This window comes from Oryza glaberrima, chromosome 2 (assembly GCF_000147395.1).
Source record: "Oryza glaberrima chromosome 2, OglaRS2, whole genome shotgun sequence".
In the NCBI taxonomy this organism is placed as follows: Eukaryota; Viridiplantae; Streptophyta; class Magnoliopsida; order Poales; family Poaceae; genus Oryza; species Oryza glaberrima.
In genome coordinates this window covers 25,131,697-25,151,728 of record NC_068327.1, presented here as the reverse complement: position 1 = coordinate 25,151,728, position 20,032 = coordinate 25,131,697, and the positions used below count along the sequence as shown (strand labels likewise).

The window sequence follows — 20,032 nt, the reverse complement described above, 5'->3', positions numbered from 1 at the left end:
GGAGACTTTGCCTGCCATGATGGCGTACACCGAGCTAAGCTGCTGCTGCTGCAGGTGGGTGTGTGTGTGCGGGGTGGGGCCCGACGAGGATTGGCGAGACCGCAACGCGCCCTCCCCATTGGCCGGCCTGGGCCCCACCTCGCTCGACCAACCGGGAAACGCCACGTCGGACGCAGAGCGGTCGCTAATGATTCGTGGCGGTCCGGCCGTGGGTAAATAACCGCAGGTAATTACCCCGTTTGTGGGGAGGCTTTATGATTGGGCTTAAAAAAAAACCCTAGACAACAGTATCCTGTTGGAACGGAATACCCTTGTATAAAATAGTACCTGATACCTATTGTGGTACCCGATACTTATGGTACATGTTACCCGATACCTATGATATCTAGGACCTTGTGAAACTCGTGCAAGAGAATAGTTAATATGCTTTATCCTGTTGCAATGGGATCCTGTTTTGTTGCAGCCTTCTTGGGCTTAATCACCGCCGCATTGTAGGAGAGATGTGTTTTTACCGCGATGGCGGCCGGCACGTCGAAAGATCAAACGACACGCGTATGTATGTACGTATGTAGATGTGTAAGTAATTAAGGATTAACAGCGGATTAGCCTGCAACTTAGCGAGTGGTACGTAGGTTCTAATAGCTGTAAACGACTTGACTATGAGTGGCGTTTTGATGCGTTGCGTGCGGCGGTGCAATATTTTTCGAAGGCTCGCTTTTCTTAACCGGAGAAAGTTACAGCTCGTACTCGATGGGAGGAAGAAAGGGAGAAGAAAAAAAAAGTTACAGCTCGATCGTTCGCTAGCTAACTCGTCCATGGCCTTCCCATAATTCTGCATGCAAGTGGATAAGATGGTGCGTCTGTGGGTCCCACGTTACCGGGACGGGAAGAAGGAAAAGAGAAGAAACCCCATGATCGGTCCATCGATCGATCATTCCATATGTTCATGACCATGTCGCCGCACCAGGCAAAAATATACATTGTGGTTCAGGTCTGCATGATCGGTAGCATTGGCATGGATGCAGATTCTTGTACCACTAAAAATCTGCTAACCTGATTTTTTTTCTCAATAAATTAAGTTTTGCTAATCGATCGCGAACACAAAAATTCCTAATCTTGTGTTAATTAACACTGCCTAATGCCTGCAACCCAGGAAGTTAATTAGCCTCTTCATACGCATGCAGCTGCAGCCGGCCGCCGGCATACTTGAGGTCTCTTGCTGGCCGTTTCCAAACTCGGCGTTGATGATCATGGCCATAGCCACCGCATGGTGCATGCATGCGCGAGAATATGTATGGCCGCAACTGCTGTTACGTACACTAATATACGGAGTATACCACAGGAGTGAATGCCAAGCGCTTAAAACCTAGGTGCAAAGTTCCAAATCACAAGTCAAAAAGGCCAAACAAACAGTACGCACGCACACGCCCTCGTTTGGGCAGCACGCGCGTGACATCCATCCATGGTTGACCTACGTAGACTGATGCTACTAGACGGCCGTACACCGACACGGTTATCGTCGTCGTTGCAATCGTCTGAATGTGCGCGTCACATATAGAAACACACAAACACGGCCGATCGGAACAGTGGGGCGAGCTGTGGCCGGGCCGGCATGCAGCGGCGCGCGGCGGCGGCCGGCCGGCGCGTGTGCGAGATGAGATGGCGGGCGCACTGCAGCTAGCGCGCACATACGCACGCGTGGCGTGCATCGAGCCCGACCCTTTCGCTTCACTCCTATCTCTCCCCACAAAAAAGATGGCGCATACTGTATTCAAGATGCAACAAGGCCCAGCACCTAGCTAGCTAGCGTCCACCCGAATGCATCCGATATATACGGATCGACCGGTCGCCATCGGACCGAGGGTTTGGGGATTTTGTTATGACCTGACCGAGACACGTACCGGATCGGACCCTCCGATCGATCGTATGATTCGTATCCGGTATCCCCCTACCACAAACTGATGAATTTTGGTGATGAAAAAAGTGATTCCCAACGGCGGCTACTCCGGGCGTACGTCGCCATCGGACGGTCGACCGGCGCAGCACGCACGCACGCCAACGTGTCGAGGTGACGAAACATGCGACACGAATTAATCAACTATCTAGTCTCATGATGGGTTTGCGTGGGGCTGGCTCTGGGCCTGGGCGGGCGTGCACTTTGCAGGATTATCGGTACGGACTATTCCTTGATTTGCACCGATGACCAAGCGATGTATTTTGCTAGTTAATTTGAAAAAAAAAAATTGAAGGAGAGAGACGTACATCCACATATTGTTTAAGAAGAAAATATAGACGTGTTGGGAGATTGAACAGGGAGATACTAGCGCGTGCGTGCGCGCCATGGAAAGGAGCCGACGCGCGCCAGCCGCGTCCCTACACGTTTCTTTTTTTTTTTCCTAGATATCCTATTTTAACGTCACTTTTTTTCCTTTTTTAAATCGCTTTTTTTTCAGATTTTTTAATCGCGTCTTTCTTTTTCACACGTGCGCATGATTTTTTTATATTTTTTTAATATATTATATATATACATAATAAAATTAACCACATATATATAAAACAGTAGATGATTGCATCCCTGGCGTAATGCTAATCATAAACTACATCTTCTACTAGTAAGTAATCACATACCTGTCGTTTGAGTGCATTGCATTCGTGTGCATTCATCTTAGATATTGCTGCACATCCAAGCATTGGGATTTCGGCTGAGGCTAGAGGTAACAGTACATGTACAGTTCTGCACGTGAGATATAACTAGTATAGCCGATTGGCCTAACGCCCATCAACTCAAGTGATCGATCGATTATGAAATGTGCATGTGCAAAAAACCGATCTTTACAACAACGACCATCGATCTAAACGTCCTTCCTTTTCATATTTGCGTGCGAACAAAGCGCCTGCATTGTCATCACATTGAGGACCACACAAATTAGAATGCATGACCTTTTCTGTTAGGCTGAGACGACTGAACTGGCCACAAAGATATTCATCAAAGAGTTTACCAGATTGAACTGGCCACATAAGTGGTACTAGCCATTCGTCGGTTAGCTAATAATCTTCAGGACCATTGCCCACGATGCATGCCATCGATGCCGACCACTTCTCCCGGCCCATTCATTTAGCAGGAAATTATTTTGCTCAAGAAAGAAGAGAAGACAGATGCATGATCAATAGAAATTACCAAGATACTCCATCCATTTTTAAATATTCGACGCCGTTGACTTTTTAAAACATATTTGACCATTTGTCTTATTAAAAAAATTAAGAAATTATTAATTCTTTTCCTATCATTTGATTTATTGTTAAATATACTTTTATGTATACATATAGTTTTACATATTTCACAATTTTTTTAATAAGACGAATGGTTAAACATGTGCTAAAAAGTCAACGGTGTCAAACATTTAGAAACGGAGGGAGTACTATATAAGGGTTGATTATAATGCAGTATTGAGATAGGTGGGAAAATATATTATAGTTTGTATACTTAGATGAAAACTCGTGTAAACCAAGACCAAAAATTCGTCTCAAATCACACAAAAAATCCCACATGCAGATAAGATGATAATGAATAGCTACGTAAAATTAAAATCTACTACCTCCGTTTCATATTATAAGTCGTTTGATTTTTTTTCTTAGTCAAAACTCTTTAGGTTTACTTAAGTTTAGATAAGATTAACAACATCTACAATACCAAATTAGTTTTATTAAATTCACCATTGAATAAACTTTAATAATATGTTTGTTTTATATTAAAAATGTCAGTACATTTTTCTACAAAGTCGGTCAAAACTAAAGAAGTTTGACTATCAAACGATTTATAATACGAAACTGAGGAAGTAACACAAATTCAACTTCATTTGTAAGATATAAAAATAATAAATTTCAAACAACTCGTCAAGTCTATTTTTCTGGTTTGAAATTTGTTAGTTTTATATCTCACAAAGGAAGTCGAATTTATATTAGATTTGCTGCACAGCTATTCACCGTGATCTCATTTACATGTAGAAGTATGATTTTAGACGATTTCAGTTTCCACCGTATATTTACCCGAGATAGGTAGGTTAATTTGGAATCTTGGAGAGATCGATGTGTAGCTGCATGCGTCCCGGCCGGCCTCCTCTTCCAGAAAAGGGATGGGGGCTTCGTGCGCGAGTGGAGCCCAGGGTGTCAACCGGCCGGCACCAGTAGGCAGCGGTCCTTTGCCGAGGAAGCTTAAGGAGAAGCTTGCTAGCTAGGGGTCGAAAAGATCGATCAGAGATAATAAAAGCAAATGTTGCAAAATGCTAATGATGAGGTCGAGCCCACGCCGGACCACCGGCCGCCACGGCCTCGACGACTGTTCTTGTAGCCGGCACCGGCGAAATCTAGCTTTGCTCTTTGCCTCTTGCATGTTTATACTCCTTTTAATTAGGTTTCACATGTACGTACTGTATATGAAATATCCAAGCTATGTACTATACTAGCAAAAGTAGCAAGGCGATAGAGTGCTATACGATCGAATTGCTGCTTCTGTTTCCAAGTACGGAGTAAAAGTTAACCTAATTAAATTAGTGAATTCTTTGTGCACTAATAATGGATCGACTACGGACGAGGATAATGTATTTGGCTTCTTCAATGCAAGGCTTCCGGCTCTAATTAATTTCCATCTGGAGAAGAGTCGCCATCGAAATATACTACTATACCTAGGTCTGTTTGGGAATGTGCTCCGATTTCCGAATTGGTAGATCAGGATAGCGATAGTCCATCGTCATGGTTAAAATTTCTTCAGAACATACTACTCCCTCCGTTCCTAAATATTTGATGCAATTGACTTTTTTAAACATGTTTGACCGTTTATCTTAATAAAAATTTTAAGTAATTAGTAATTCTTTTCCTATCATTTGATTTATTGTTAAATATACTTTTATGTATACATATAGTTTTAAATATTTCACTATTTTTTTAAATAAGACGAATGGTCAAACATGCTTAGAAAAACAACGACGTCAAATATTTAGGAACGGAGGGAGTATATAACTAGGATATGAAAAAAATAATAATGCATGTTTCGTCGGCGAGAAGTAGTTTAGCCGTTTAGCGAGTGAGCTCTGAATTTAGTAAGCTAGGGAGATCACCGCCTATACATGCGCGTGTGATGAGTGATCACGCTGCGAATCGCATGCGCGCGCATGATCCGAAGCAGATTGGAATTCCGAATTCCATTCCAATAGTATTGCACGGCTGCACGCTGCTAGCCTGCTACTGTTTGGAGCGAGGCATCGTGTGGCATTTCGCAGAGCCAAACACGAGAGATCGTTCTATCACCAGAGAGAGAGAGAGAGAGAAAGAGAGAGAGAGACTGACCAGTAGTGTTCCTGACTCCACCAACCTGTAGCAGTAGTCGTCTAGAAGAAGAGCACATATATATATGGGCGCCGCTACATTTCACTCCACTCCACCTCCACCCCCTTCTCCATCCATCCATCCATCCATCCATCCATCCGAGCTATCTAGCTAGGGATTCTAGGAGAGCCTGAGAGATCACACAGAGACGACGATCGACGAGGTCGCTGTTGGTGGCGGGTGGAGGTGGTGGTGGTGGCGGTTACAGTGGAGAAAGGCTTAGCCGAGACCGTGAGAGCGCGCGCGCGGTGGCGGGCGCGACGCGAGGTGGATCGAGCGGGCGGCCAATATTCGGGAAAGTAAGGGCAGAGGCAGATCCAGGATATCCCTGGATTTCAGCCTGACTTTGCCCGCAATCCACCCGCCCTTTCTGCGCACACCCTCCGTTCCTCTCATCCCTCCCCCCTCGCGCGCTGAAAGCGATCAGCCGGCGGCCGGAGATAAAAGAGACGGGGCGCGCGCGTGTCGAGCTAGCCAGCTTGCCAGCTGCTCTTGCGCGGAGCAGCGGATAAACTCATCGGAGGCTAGCTAATTAACCAAGCTTGCTTCCTCTCTGCCTACCTTTGCCTACAAGTAGGTGATCATACGATCGAGCCGGGATGCGTATGCTGGCTGGCTCCTCTCTTATCCGTCTTGTCGATCTTTTATTCTTTTGTACTTGTGCCCGGCCGGCGGCCGGCGGCGCCGTTGCTGTATGTAAATTCTGCCGGTCGTCTTTGGCACAGGTTGTGAGCGTGAAGGGTGGTGGTGGCCGCCATAGCTATAGCTCGTGGGATTAAGGGCAGCCGCGCACAATCGACCTGCAAAGTGTTGCCGGGAGAACAGACGCAAAGAAGGGAGAAGAGGGCGAGCTTGACAACTGCAGCTGATAGGGTTGTTGGTTGATCTCATTGTGAATTTGTGATCATTGGAACAAACAAGATTTGGTGCTCGGGAGTGGTGTGGATTGCGCTTCGGTTCTTCCTGCAGAGTAATAATATCAGTGATCTCCCTCCCTAGCTCTCTCATCATGCATAATTTTTTTTCCTATACAAATTTAAATATGTTCTTGATATAGTCTCTAGCTACTGAATGTTTTCACCAGGAAAATTTTCCTATATGCACAGAAGACATAACACATCGACAACTTCTTTATTAATTGTTTTCGGTCTGGTGTTTTTTTTTTCACCTAAAAAATCTATGGCAGTTTGTGTGGGTGTTTGTCATCATAGGGGAGGCCTCCAGTTACATTATATCAGGGTCCAGTTTGGCTGAGATGATCATTTCAAAGCTATATCATCCAAACAAGCTGCACATGATTTCCATGATTTTTGTATAGAACATTGAATATATCAAAATAAAGAGTTATAATTTCAGATACATGCATATAAACTTTTCCAAATATGAATTTCTCTAAGAAATGTCAATCAATAATAGGTCAGAGGTAAGCCATTACTAGTCTATACCTTTTTGTTGCTTATGATCGTTTGTTTTGTGAATTATTTTAAGATGTCATGATGATTATTTCATGTCATACCCTAATTAATTTTACCAAAAAATATGTTCTAACCGTGCATGGAGGAAACAAGGGGAAGTATGTCAGACCTTAGGGTGCATGCCCTCTCAGTTCATTTCATGAATTCGATCTAGACAGTTATGATTTTTTTTTTTTGAAATAACTGAATAACACGGATTATAGTGTCATATCTTAGGGCACAAACAGTTAAGGTCTAAGTTATACTTCCATTTCCGAGGAAGCTAGGGTTATGACATTAGGATATGCTTCTCTTTTGTTTTTCTAGAAACATAGTATAAACGCAGACGTTTAAAACACGTGCACACTCATCTCTTTAATTTGATTGATGACAAATAAAAATCTTCTAAGTTTACTTTTACTTATTTTCCACATCAGTTCTCTCCCTCTCATGAGATAGAAAATAAATGCATTGTTGTATTTGAAGTTAGACGTACTATACTCCAGAGATTCTCTACAGTCAAATGCATAGTGCCTTTGTCACTGACATGTGAGCCTAGGGATCATCGGAACCACGTATTAGTAACAAATTAAGTCATATGATTTCGACTGTAGAGGATCCTGATCCGTACACTCCCTCTTGTCGATAGTATTTAACGTTGCGCACCGGCCGGCAGCTAATACAGATATAGTTGATTTTTTGTCAAGGCTGTGTATTTATCAAAAGGGATGTGTACATAGATAGCTTCTTTGACACAAAAGGAAACCTAAAACATTGAATTAACCAGGTAATCGTGTATATGATGAAAGTATGGCACTTTTTATCTAGTGTCATGATTGCTAGCTTTTCCTGAAAATATCATCGATCCAATTCAAAATGAAACAAAAGCTACCGATCCAGTTGTAGAAGAAATATTACAAACGATCATGCCATCTAACTACCAGACTTGGTTATGAAGTTAGCAATGTTACAGCAGACGAAAAGGAGATAAAAGGAATTTTTCGTGCTGTTTAATTGCATATATAATATGTTTTTTTTTCTTTTGTGTTTTCTCATTGGTTTGATGATGCTTATTTTTGTGTGATGTTTTTGGATCATTCTTTATGCATCTAGATGCTTTGTTGTGTATTTATATGTTAGTACTATTCTTTATCCTGTTGCTAATTAATACACGTACTGGACTTAATTAATATGTCAACGCCAGCATTTCAAAAACTTATACTAAAAGTTATGCATGTCCTTGCAGTCTTGCTACTAGTCCATTAGTGAATAAGATGGACACTTTCTCCCATGTGCCACCTGGTTTCCGCTTTCACCCTACTGACGAGGAGCTCGTCGATTACTACCTGAGGAAGAAGGTGGCATCGAAGAAAATCGACCTCGACGTTATAAAAGACGTCGACCTGTACAAAATCGAGCCCTGGGATCTCCAAGGTAATTAGCATGCATGCAAGTTGATCGAAGAATCAAAAAAATCAAAGTTAGGTTTGCGATTGAATTGAGCATCCAACATGTACAAATATTGCAGAGAAGTGCAAGATTGGCATGGAAGAACAGAATGACTGGTACTTCTTCAGCCACAAAGACAAAAAGTACCCGACGGGCACCCGCACCAACCGGGCCACGGGCGCCGGCTTCTGGAAGGCGACGGGGAGGGACAAGCCCATCTACGCCCGCAGCTGCCTCGTCGGGATGAGGAAGACACTCGTCTTCTACAAGGGCCGTGCCCCCAATGGCCAGAAGTCGGACTGGATCATGCACGAGTACCGCCTCGAGACCAACGAAAACGGCACCACACCTGTATGCATATATTTGATGTTTGGAATTTGCTCCGGTCCAATAAAAAGGTGTCGTACCTCATGGTACCAAATTGTTTTTTATCGTTCGATCTAACAATGCCTATCCTACTCAGTTAGATCAAACGATTAGAAATGAATTGGTATCATGAGATACCTTGAGATATTTTTTATTGGATCGGAACAAATCTCTTGATGTTTAGAATGAGACTCCGTCAAAATCCGCCTCATGCACCTAAGTCTGACTAAGTGGTTGACTGATCATTGGTGCGTGTAGGAGGAAGGATGGGTGGTCTGCCGGGTGTTCAAGAAGCGGGTGGCGACGGTGCGGAGAATGGCCGACGGATCACCGTGCTGGTTCGATGACCACGGCGCCGTCGGTGCGTTCATGCCGGACCTCAGCTCGCCGAGGCAGCTACTGCCGCACCACCACCACCACCACCCGGGCTCGTCGGCGGCGCTGTACCACGGCCACCACCACCAGCAGCTGCAGCAGATGTACGGTCACTGCAAGCCGGAGCTGGAGTACCACCACCTCCTGCCGCAGGAGGCCTTCCTGCAGCATCTTCCTCAGCTGGAGAGCCCCAAGCCGCCGCCGCCGCCTCCTGCGGCGGCGGCCTACATTGGCGGCCACCTCGGATCGTCGTCGTCCACCGCCCTTACTACTCACGACGACGAAGCCTCCGGCTCCGCCGCGCAGCAGCAGCCGCCGTCGTTGGAGGCTGTTTACATGGCCGGCGCCGGCGTCGGCATCGGCGTCGACGCGTCGGTGACGGACTGGAGGCTACTGGACAAGTTCGTCGCGTCTCAGCTGCTCAGCAAGGAGTCCATGTCCAGCTACGGATCCCATCCGGCTCAGGTGTTTCAGGCTGCAGACGGTGGCAAGCATGAAGAGGCTTTGGACTACGCTTCGACGTCGGCCGGCTCCGGCGGCGGCGAGGCTGATCTGTGGAAATAGCTTCACTTTCCACATAAATATAAATCCACTGGACAACATATATACACACACAATTTATACCATCCAAATCTGATCTAGCCAAGTGTACAAATATATATAGCTGGCTATATATATATATATATATATATATATATATATATATATATATATATATATATATATATATATCAAGAGAAACGCACGCATACGTAAATAATAAGTATGTAACCAAAGTGGTTCATATTGTTTGACATCAGATCGCGGGATCTGGTGTTAATAAGTTAGCTGTAAGGTGAAGCCAAGGGGCTTCAGTAACTAACTTGACACAATTTGTAAAAAAAAACAGTCAAGCTGTAGATGGACGTCTATTTGTGCAGTCCATCATTCGATACGGCAGCTATGGTCGCTGCCGATGCGTCAGAAATGTTTGTGAACTTAATAGATGTATCCCAATTCATTGAAAAGAATGATAAGTTTATTTACTGACAGAAGCACTCCATTGGTTATTAGCTAGTGCAAGCAGTAACCAGTAGATATGCAAGGCATGAATTCGGCAACACTTTGATATACATATATATACGTCATCAGTCGTTCAGTACACATAACTTGTCTACAGTCCTAGTTTACCTGATCTCTCTGCAATGCTACAACATTCGCAAAACGAGAACAATTTCTCTGAATCCTGAACCGATCTGCTTTGTCTTTTGTTCAGTCTCCAATGTATATACAGCATTCAGTGCTCAATTTCTGCAGTACGCTGGATAATTCTTCTTTTATTTTGCGTCACACATACCAGTTGCTTCATCGCAGAAACCATCACGGTCCAGAAGTTTGGGTGGTGGAGCACTCAAAAGAGGGGAGGAAGGGCTCCCATATGCATTTCGGCGACTGTTGCCGCATCCAAGGCTTTTCCGTGTGCTGACCCCTGTTAAAGGGTTTGTTCCATTTGCATATTTGCACAAAGCCTACATACCAGTTTGCCTAAGATTAGTTATCAGGATTATCTTTTGTTTTCTGTATAAAAGAGAATCAGAGAACTCATGCAAAACATTGAAGATACACCCCAACATGGCATCATATGGTGATTCTTTTATGTATCATCCAAAATTAGTTTTGACCACTGCTGAAACAGTATGGCACCGGTTCTCAACTTCAAATTCATATGTCACAGATGCGGGACATTAGGATTATGCAATGTTTTTTCAAGCTAAAGATTGTGTTGTTAGCAGTTGAGCACATGGAACTTCCTTCCCGAAGACATGAGACATAACAGCCAGGAGATAATAGTCAAGTTCATGTCAAGATTCTCTTGTCTGAATATTCGGTTTCCTCTTCCATGACACTTACTTCTGCATCCATACACAGTTCGTTGGCCAGTGTTTAAAAATTAGTAATACCAAAATCAGACAGCAAGCATCCATAATGGACATTAAACAATATAAACACGTCAAAGAAGAAAAATAAAAGGAACATTTTTAGAATCTGACATGCTCAACTGCTTATCAAACAGACCCGTGGAACATGCAAAAATAAACCTTAGTTTGATAATTACTACACGTGATAGTAGTGTCATTCAAGTTTCATGTACCTGTTTCTGTGTCAGGTCAATAACAGCATCACTGAAGTCTGCACCTTCAATGATTGCTCCACCAAGATCGCTACGCGTAAGGACTGACCGTACAAGCACAGCATTTGTAAGGTTAGCTTCATTGAGCACCTGTCAATAACATACAAACTTTCAATACATGCTTAAAGGTTACTTTGCCTTGAAATTATTATTCCTGAAGAACTAAACGATGTTGTAAATTAAGAACAGGAGACTCCAGTAGTTGCCTTAAAAACTGGTACATTGAACCTGGCTTCATATTGAAAGTAACAATGCATTCATAAGCATTTAGCACCAAAACTAATATATGAATCATTTACTACTCTGATCAAGAATTCTGATGCATTATCTCTTTTAACACACTGATGTCAAATTCCGCATTTGCACAACTAAGTGCATCACCCATATGCCCTTGAGCATCACAAGTCCATAACTATATACATGTATTTGCAGAAGATACTTTGCACAAGAAAAACATGACATAAAGAAGTTGTAGGTTTACCATGCGATCCATCAAGGTATCACTCAAATCTGCACCTGCAAAAGACCAAACAATAGTACAGTGAAATTGTGTCATAAATAACTGCATGGGAAGGTTGAAGTATTCTGTAACCATTCAGATGCAGTCAAAAGTTACAAGGATTTTGAAAAATCAGATGCAGGACTCTACTTCTGCAATTGCTTTCACTAACAATAACAAAGACCTAAGTACCATGTTGGTTCCAATTGGAACAAAAGAAAATGAAGTTTACTGTTTGCCTCCTGATCAGAGTTTAAACTGGGAAGGACTTAGTGGAGTTTAAACAAGGGCTCTCTATGATATCTCTAGTGCAGTGTCTCCCTGTTAAGGCATATCACTAGAGTACAGGACTACTAACCACAAAGGCACAAAACAGGTGTAATTATTTGCATCAAGCATGAGTGTATAATAACTTCTTGGAGGGAGTTTGACACATCCACATACTGAAAAGATGTCGTTTCACTTACCAGTAAAATTTGCTCTATAAGCAACAGCCTTTTCAAGATAGGCACCATTGAATGTGGAACCACTGAAATTTGACTCCCTCATATCAGCAGCAGTGAAGTTTGCCCGCCTACATTGATAAATGTTGTATTAAAAAGGAAAAAAAATGATCTCTTTCTTGAGCCATAGGGAAAATTCATAACAGAAATTGAGGGTACCCAACCTATTAATTAAGCATATCAATATATCTTTCATATGCAGTGAATTGTAATATATGCTAAAGGTGGACAACCATGCCAAGCTGAAGCAGTGATGGTAAAGATTCAAAATTGGCTGCTCATCTACAGATTGTTTTTTATGTGGCTGATTACTATTCTGCGATATTACTATTTTAATCTTCCACCCTCCACATAAATGCCAATATGTTAAGCAATAAATGCCAATATGATAGTACTATAGTAAAACTGCTTAACTAAGCAAACTTTAAACTGCAAGAGCTTTTATGTCTTATCTATAGCCTGCAATGGAATCAATGCTTGAAAAAAAATGCATAACCCACTGGACTCCAGAGATTGTGTCTATCTATCCAGAATACTAAGATGATGATATAACAGCATAAGCATGAGCTAGAGAAAAGTTTGTATCAACACTTGCAGAGAACCAAAATTACTTTATAACCCAAACAGGCATAGACCAAATGGAATTTCTGTTTATTGCTGAAATTGGAAACACAGGATTCATTTGGTTCAACTATTACATAAAACCTATGGTAAGCAGCAAACATTTAGCACTGCAGCACGAAAGAATACTAATTTGGGATTTGTGAAATTAGGCATCCAACCTGAAGTTCTCATTAACATGGACGGCCTTCCTGCAATGATACAAGCACGGGGCGAAGAATATCAGCGACACGAGGCAAAACGAAAGGATCCGAAAGGGGAAAGGAGCCCGCGAAACGTACTTGAGGTCGGCAGACCCAAACTGCGCAGCGGAGCCAATGCCGAACTCCCCACGCTGCTCCGCCTCGAACTTGTTAAGATCCGCGTAGGCCGGCGCCGCGGACACAATCGCCGCCGCGAGCGCCGCGGACACCGCGGCACGCCACCTCGGCGGCGGCGACGCCGCCGCCGCCGCCGGCGAGGTGCTCGACGAATTGCCGTCCCGAGAACCCCCTCGGTTCGCCTGGCAGGAGACGCGCGGGAGGCGGCGAAGAGGGGGCGAGCGACATCTCCACGGCGTCGGGAACGCGCAGGGCCTCGCTGCGGCCGCGGCGAGGGGGGAGGTGGTGGGGAGAGCCATGGCGGGGGCGTGTGCGCGCGCGCTCTCGCGGCGTGGGAGGAAGCAGAAGAAGAGAGTGGGTGTGGGTGAGGTGAGACGTGTTGTGGCTCGCGCGCGAACACGTAGCCGGCCGCGCAGCCGTCGCGCCACCGCCGGCACGACGCGGGGGATGCGGGGAAAAGATCCAGAGAGCGCGCCTTGTGGGCCGAGAGCCTGTAGTGGGCTTCCGTTATCCTCCTTATGGGCCTTTGCCATATTGGGCTCCATGGCTAGCAAAGCCCATGCAGGTATCTGGCCCGATGTAACATAACAAGATGGCTAATCTTGGCCCGTGAATGCCAGTGTAGTAGTAGACTGTAGACGTTGACAAAAACTGGTGATAAGTACATGCTACACTGGCCTTGGCCGTGGCTAGTTAGCTGTCATTTCTGTCTTCACGCTGGCCAGTCACTTCGTTAGTATAGCTACAGTAGCTAGTAGCCGTAATTGAGTGAGCTAGTAGACGCACACATGCATGTATTATACGCTCGTATCGTATATATGTACAGTACAGACTACAGAGAGTACACTTGCTGCAACCTGTAGCAGGCTATACGGCTATACATATACGTATACCGGGCGCGCATCATGTACATATGTACGCGGTACTGCCTTGTCGTAAGGTTCCTTTGATTTGCCGCGAGATGCCGGCAATGACGACGGTCTGGGTTGGAATCTGTAACGACCTGACCCAATCTGCTCAACCGGCATCCCTATCATTTCTGGGCTCTGATGATCAGATGATCCTTCAGAACAGCTAGCTCTGGCCTGTCTGCCGGACCACAGCGAAGCTATAGCTTAGCTTGAGCAAATTTTCTTTTCTGAAACTGTTACTACTTACTGCTATTGCTTGTGTATTAGGAGTACAGCATTTTCTTTCCTCTTCTCTTACGCTTGTTTAATTAGCGCACCCTGCCTGATGCCTATAGTATATAGCTACTGTTGTATAGGAGTGTATTAGGGGTGTTTTGGAGAGAGGGGCTAAAAACACCCTCTTTTCATGCAGATGCAGCTAGCCCTAAGCTAGCTACAAGCAGGAGCCATGGCATCTAAGTTGACTTGGGGATTCAAGACTGTCTACTAGCTGCTGCTGCATGATGGGCGTCTTCGTTGCTGGAGTATCCTACTACTACACTGCTGCTGCACGCGTGTCATGCATAAGTTTTCATATTTACTCCATTATTAGCTAGTACCCCTGCATTGCCTCTGCATCTCAGCATGCAGAATTGCAGATGCAGGGTAAGCTGCTTGCAGGTTGCAGCCTAGTACGACGCTTTCCTCAGCCCCGGACCATTCTATATATCCGTATTTTATTTGATTAATTATGCAAGCGTAGGCTGCAATGCAGTATAAGTATATAGTAGTATAATACGATTAGTATATATGCTTCTGTATTAATGCATCATTTAGCAATTATTTCAACCGATAGCATGTACCAGACTCGCAACCATTCATGACATTTCCAACCCAATGACTAGAATAGTGTCTATAACATTAAATAAGCTGTCATCTAGAATGAAAAATGATGTGGCAAGTGAATAAATGAGGAAAGAGAAGGAAACCATGTCTTACATGAGACATAGTTTCTACACAACATCCAAGACATTATGTGAGATAAGTAGCATTAAATTTAAGTATGGAATAATATTGTTTGTATTGAAAGAGTAGTGTATAGTACTAGTTTCTTAGTGATGTGGAGTTTATAGAAACTATGTCTAGTCTAGTATCTTGGGTTGGGAATGCCCTCATGCAGTGCTCATTTAACGCGTGCATGGAAGCATGCACGATGCATCTACCGGTCGATCAGTGCATGCCTAGTACGTGTGCATACGGCGCATGGTCAGTTAACACAACACATACTCCCTCCATACTGGTAAAGGAAGTCGTTTAGTACAACAATACGGTCTCCAAACACAACTTTAACTTCTTATTTCTATAAAAATATTTATTGAAAAATGATATATGTATACTTTTAGGAAAGTATTTTTTAAGACAAATCTATACATATAATTTTTACATTTTCAAACTCAACAACGTGAGTATTATTCATGATTTATATTCCCAAGGCTTGACTTAAACATTGTCCTACATATAATTTTTATATTTTTAAACTCAACAACGTGAGAATTATTCATGATTTATATTCCTAAGGCTTGACTTAAACATTGTTCTAAACGACTTTCTTTATGAGTATGGAGTAGTATACTATACTCGTACTACGTTATCTGAGCAAGTCGATCGTTGCATTGGTCCCCGGCTCTGCCATGCATGCATGGCTAGCTTTGCCTTTTCTTTTTTTTTCCTTCTGCTCTCGAAGAGCTAAATACTTCAATTCAATTGAGGAAGAGGCGTGTCACACTCACACCGGTATACGACGAATTATGTCTCAGGACCGGCCGGATGGCCGGCTGACCAAAAGACTGAGCTAGCTGAGGCAGCTGAGTAGCTGACCGAGAAGGGTACGTACGTCTGGAATCTCTAGCTGGACTGGTGGAGAAACCGTTTGTAGTATCGGTTGGTAATCCCTTTTAGTTCCGGTTGTTCATAAATCCGGATGAAATAATCGGGACTAAAAATCGATCTTTAGTCTCGGTTCGTGTTACCAACCGGGATTAAAGATCGATCAGCCACGTGGCCGGCCAAACCATCTTTAGTCCCGGTTTGTGTTACCAACCGGGACTAAAGATCGGTGCACCATTTTTTTTATTTGCATGGCCCTGTTTGCTGCATGGTTGATTATATATATATATATATATATATATATATATATATATATATATATATATATATATATATATATATATATATAAATCATATGTATAAATCATATATACATGCATAACATTTTATGTGCATATATATGTTACCAAAATATATATTAACACAAAAGTAAATGTGTACATATATAAATATATATATACATGCATATATAGTACAATTCATTTGCTCGGTAGCTATAGCTACGACTTAGACGCCGGCGTTATGTTAGAAGAGGAAGGACCGACGTTATGAATTGTCGATCCGTCGTAGTAGAATTCACCGTCGGGATTAAGGACTTCTTCGTTGATGAATCCCATCAGTTGTTCTTGAACAGCCGTGATAAAATCCTTGTGTGGGAGATTATCCCTCATGTGAATACGCTATCGTTCGAAAAATAATGACGTATCAATATATGAAATTAATAAACAACTTAACAAATCGATACGCAATGAAATTTTGAATGGTTTATGTATACGTACATCGAGCTCTCGTGTTGTGCATATTTGGTTTGATAGGCAGTGGGCATACTCGCATACGTAGTAGCCGCATAAGTTAGTTCCCTGGTCCTGCTTTGCACACTACATGAGAAACGATGAGAGATTTAATATACTCTTTATATTAGCTGTAATTAGAGATTCAATTCAATATAATTTTGGATCATGCATGTACTCACTGGAAAATGAAACCTCCGTCCAAGTTTTTCTTTCCAAGTCCCGCGGACCAATTGACGGAACCGATCCCAAGCCCTACATATGCAGTTGCAAGCTATGATTAATTAATTATTACCTGAGATCAACATAATAGCAATAGATTCCCCGTGACTTTGGAATAGATGGCATTATATTACCTGTCTATCAGTTTGAAGACCTTGTCAAACATCTTCTCCTCTTTATTCATTGAGTCGTACACAGTGACTCTGCATGCGTCCAAGTCGAAGAATAACAGGACCCAGTGGAATCTGGAATATGCGTGAGATGAAATATATATGATCGAAAATGTACATGCTATATGTATGGGAACGAAATTTGTTCGAACGACAATAAAAACTCACTCTATGTTGTACGGCAGTAGTATGTACGTCTTGAAATGCTGCTGCGTTAGGAGATGGACGAGATTGTCCTATGTGTCTTTCTCGTACTTGTCGATCATTTCGGTGTTGATTTTCCGAGGGTCGATGAACCCAGTATCGTAGACCCTCCGCCGTCGGGCCCTTTGAATCTCCATTCTACAATGATGAAAGGAAAGTATTATTGCTTACATATATGCCAGGAGCTAATTATTGAACGAAACAAATCGAACTCAAAGATACTCACAAAATACATGCGCTCAGAAGAGAGACGTCGAGGGCGTCCAACTGGTACAGATCGAAGAGATCCTTGAAATGGATCCAGAGAACATCTTCTCCTTGCAAGAAGTTGGGGTTTCTGATCCTCGCTCCGAATATCTCTCTACCCTTGGCGCTCATTTCCATGTACCGTTCATGGAATTTGTACATCTGTGTCGGTAGGGACTGCAGCTGTTTAGGTTTGACAAGCGGTTTACCGAGTTCAAACTTGTATGCCACTTCCGCCTTCGGGATTGGTGCGCCTCCAACCAACTGATCCACAGTTAGACCGGTGTCTGAAATGAATTCCGTTATGCCAAAATCTTCGCCGGTCACCAACGGCTCGACCTCTTGGTTTGGTTGTTCTCCGAGCTGAGGGACTGGTTTGGACTTCTTGTGATAGGCTCTCTGAAGTGTTCGGTCATAGTCCGATATCTGTAACGCCTCCTTGTTTGTTGTGGACATTCCCTTGAAGAAGTTCTTCACGCTCGGGTCAATAGGTATCTTCTTTTCAGGACTCCGAGGCTTGAGTTGCCTCTTCACCTCTCCTGCCACATAAGCATCAAGCTCCTCTTGACTGCAATCGTACAGTGGCTCCTTGTTTTTGGTGGCGTCAACTTTTGCCTTCTTCGTTGCCCTTGTGCGGGCAGGCGGTGGAGGTTGGCAAGACCTTGTCTTGGGAGGTGCAAGCGGACACGGGGAGGCGGAGGAGCCGGAGGAGATGGTGCAGCAGGAGGTGGCGGAGGAGCCGGAGGAGATAGTGCAGGAGGACGTGGCGGAGGAACCGGAGGAGATGGTGCAGGAGGAGATGGCGGAGCCGGAGGAGATGGTGCACGAGACGCCGCTTGTCGCCCAGGAAGGATGATGTACCGCTTGCGCCATGGTATGATGGCTTGGCTTGTGTCTCGTAGATGCGTCTCACCGTCTCCTCCTGGGTAGTCGAACTCGAGGTCCTCGTACGCGGCTTCCACCAACTCAACTTCGACCCTCGAGTATTCTGCTGGAATCGGCCTGCAATGGTAAGTCCCGGAAGGGTCCGTTGGGATGGCCATTCCCGACACTACATTCACGTGATGAGAGGTTATCTATTAGTAATCAACCTAAGCAGCAACTTGCGGAATGTACAAGTCAAAAATCATCAAACTACGAGTATACCTTGATTGATAAATTCTTGAAGGGAATATGCAGCTCACATGGTGTCCGCTGCGTGATCTCATCAACGGGGCAGGTGGTTTCGTCCTGGGTTTGCATGGCGTCCATGCTCTGTGATCCGACCTGCCTCGTTGAGGCGCAGCTGCTACGATTGCCTGATGGGCTAACCATTGTAGGATGAATGTACGGATAGGGATCCTGGGACCGATGTGCGGCCACACGTTCATCCACCTTCCTTGCCACCTCCTCTTGCATGCTGAGCTCTTAGCTCGATACCCTATACTCAAGATCTGCAATCTTCGTCTCAGTATCTCTCTTACTCCTCATCCGACTCCTGTACGTGTGGATGTCCTCCTTAAATCCATTCTTCTAGGGAATCACGCCTTTCCCTCGTATTCGTCCTTGATGCTCGGGAGTCTGTAGGGCGAGTGACAGCTCATCCTTCTCTCTATCGGGTCGGAATGTGCCCTGAGAAGAGGCTACCACTGCATCCGTTAGTCGACTGGCAGCCTCGCGTATCTGATTGCTAAAGACAAGGGAGCCATCAACTGGGTTAAGTGTTCCACCGTGAGCATAGTACCAAAACTTCGATCGATCCGGCCATTTAGTGGTGGCCGGTTCGATACCCCTCTCAATCAAACTTGCCTCCATCTCCTCCCACTTCGGCATTGCGACGCTATATCCGCCTGACCCCAAGTGGTGATGGTACTTCCTCTTGGCGGCATTGTCTTTGTTTCTGGCCATCATCGCTTGCCCTTGTTGCCCTGTCTTGTAAGCAACAAACTCGTCCCAATGATCCCTTAGCTTTGGGAATATGTCGAAGTTCGGTGTTAGTCCCTTCAGGATGTATTTCTTGTAGAGATCTCCCTTGAAGCTCTGGAACTGTTCTGCCATTTTCTTCAGAGTCCACTGTTTCACTATGTTCTCCGTACCCACGGTTAGCGTGAACGTCTCGAGCATTGTGGTCCACAGCATCTCTTTCTCTGAGTCCGGGACAAAGCTGTCATTATCCCCGCGTGCCCTTGTTCTGCGCCAGTACACCGTGCTGACAGGCACGCTGTCCCTCACAACCCAACCGCTGTGGTGTACAAAATTCTTGGCTACTTCTGCAGGGGCACTAGGTCGACCGTCTTCGTCCACCTCAGTTATGATGTGCCGACCCTCTATCTACTTCGCGGCACCTCGTTGTCCGCGTGCCCTCTTCTGTCCAGCGGAGGGATGACTTCCACTAGCCTCCTCCTCATCGTTCTCCTCCTCGTTCCCCTCCGCATCCCTCTCCACGTTCCCCTCCTCGTTCAAGTACTGGTTTGGATCGTCGTTCCCCTCTTTTTCGTTCCAGT

At 44.4% G+C, this 20,032-nt stretch overlaps 2 protein-coding genes across 2 annotated transcripts; one reads left to right on the top strand and one right to left on the bottom strand.

Annotated features, from left to right (window-relative positions):
* The first annotated feature begins 5,453 nt into the window (after positions 1–5,453).
* On the top strand, positions 5,454–9,664 carry LOC127763461 (NAC domain-containing protein 7). Its single transcript, XM_052288170.1, has 5 exons — positions 5,454–5,955; positions 6,108–6,352; positions 8,083–8,270; positions 8,365–8,636; positions 8,910–9,664. The coding sequence occupies exons 3-5, from the start codon at positions 8,111–8,113 to the stop codon at positions 9,588–9,590; spliced, it is 1,113 nt and encodes a 370-aa protein (XP_052144130.1). The 5' UTR covers positions 5,454–5,955; positions 6,108–6,352; positions 8,083–8,110; the 3' UTR covers positions 9,591–9,664.
* Positions 9,665–10,026: 362 nt separating this feature from the next.
* Positions 10,027–13,518, bottom strand: LOC127761095 (thylakoid lumenal protein TL20.3, chloroplastic). Its single transcript, XM_052285313.1, has 6 exons — positions 13,101–13,518; positions 12,981–13,010; positions 12,163–12,269; positions 11,678–11,712; positions 11,158–11,286; positions 10,027–10,534 (listed from the first exon to the last, which is right to left on the bottom strand). Exons 1-6 carry the CDS (start codon positions 13,436–13,438, stop codon positions 10,343–10,345), a joined length of 831 nt encoding a protein of 276 aa, XP_052141273.1. The 5' UTR covers positions 13,439–13,518; the 3' UTR covers positions 10,027–10,342.
* Between the last annotated feature and the right edge of the window lie 6,514 nt (positions 13,519–20,032).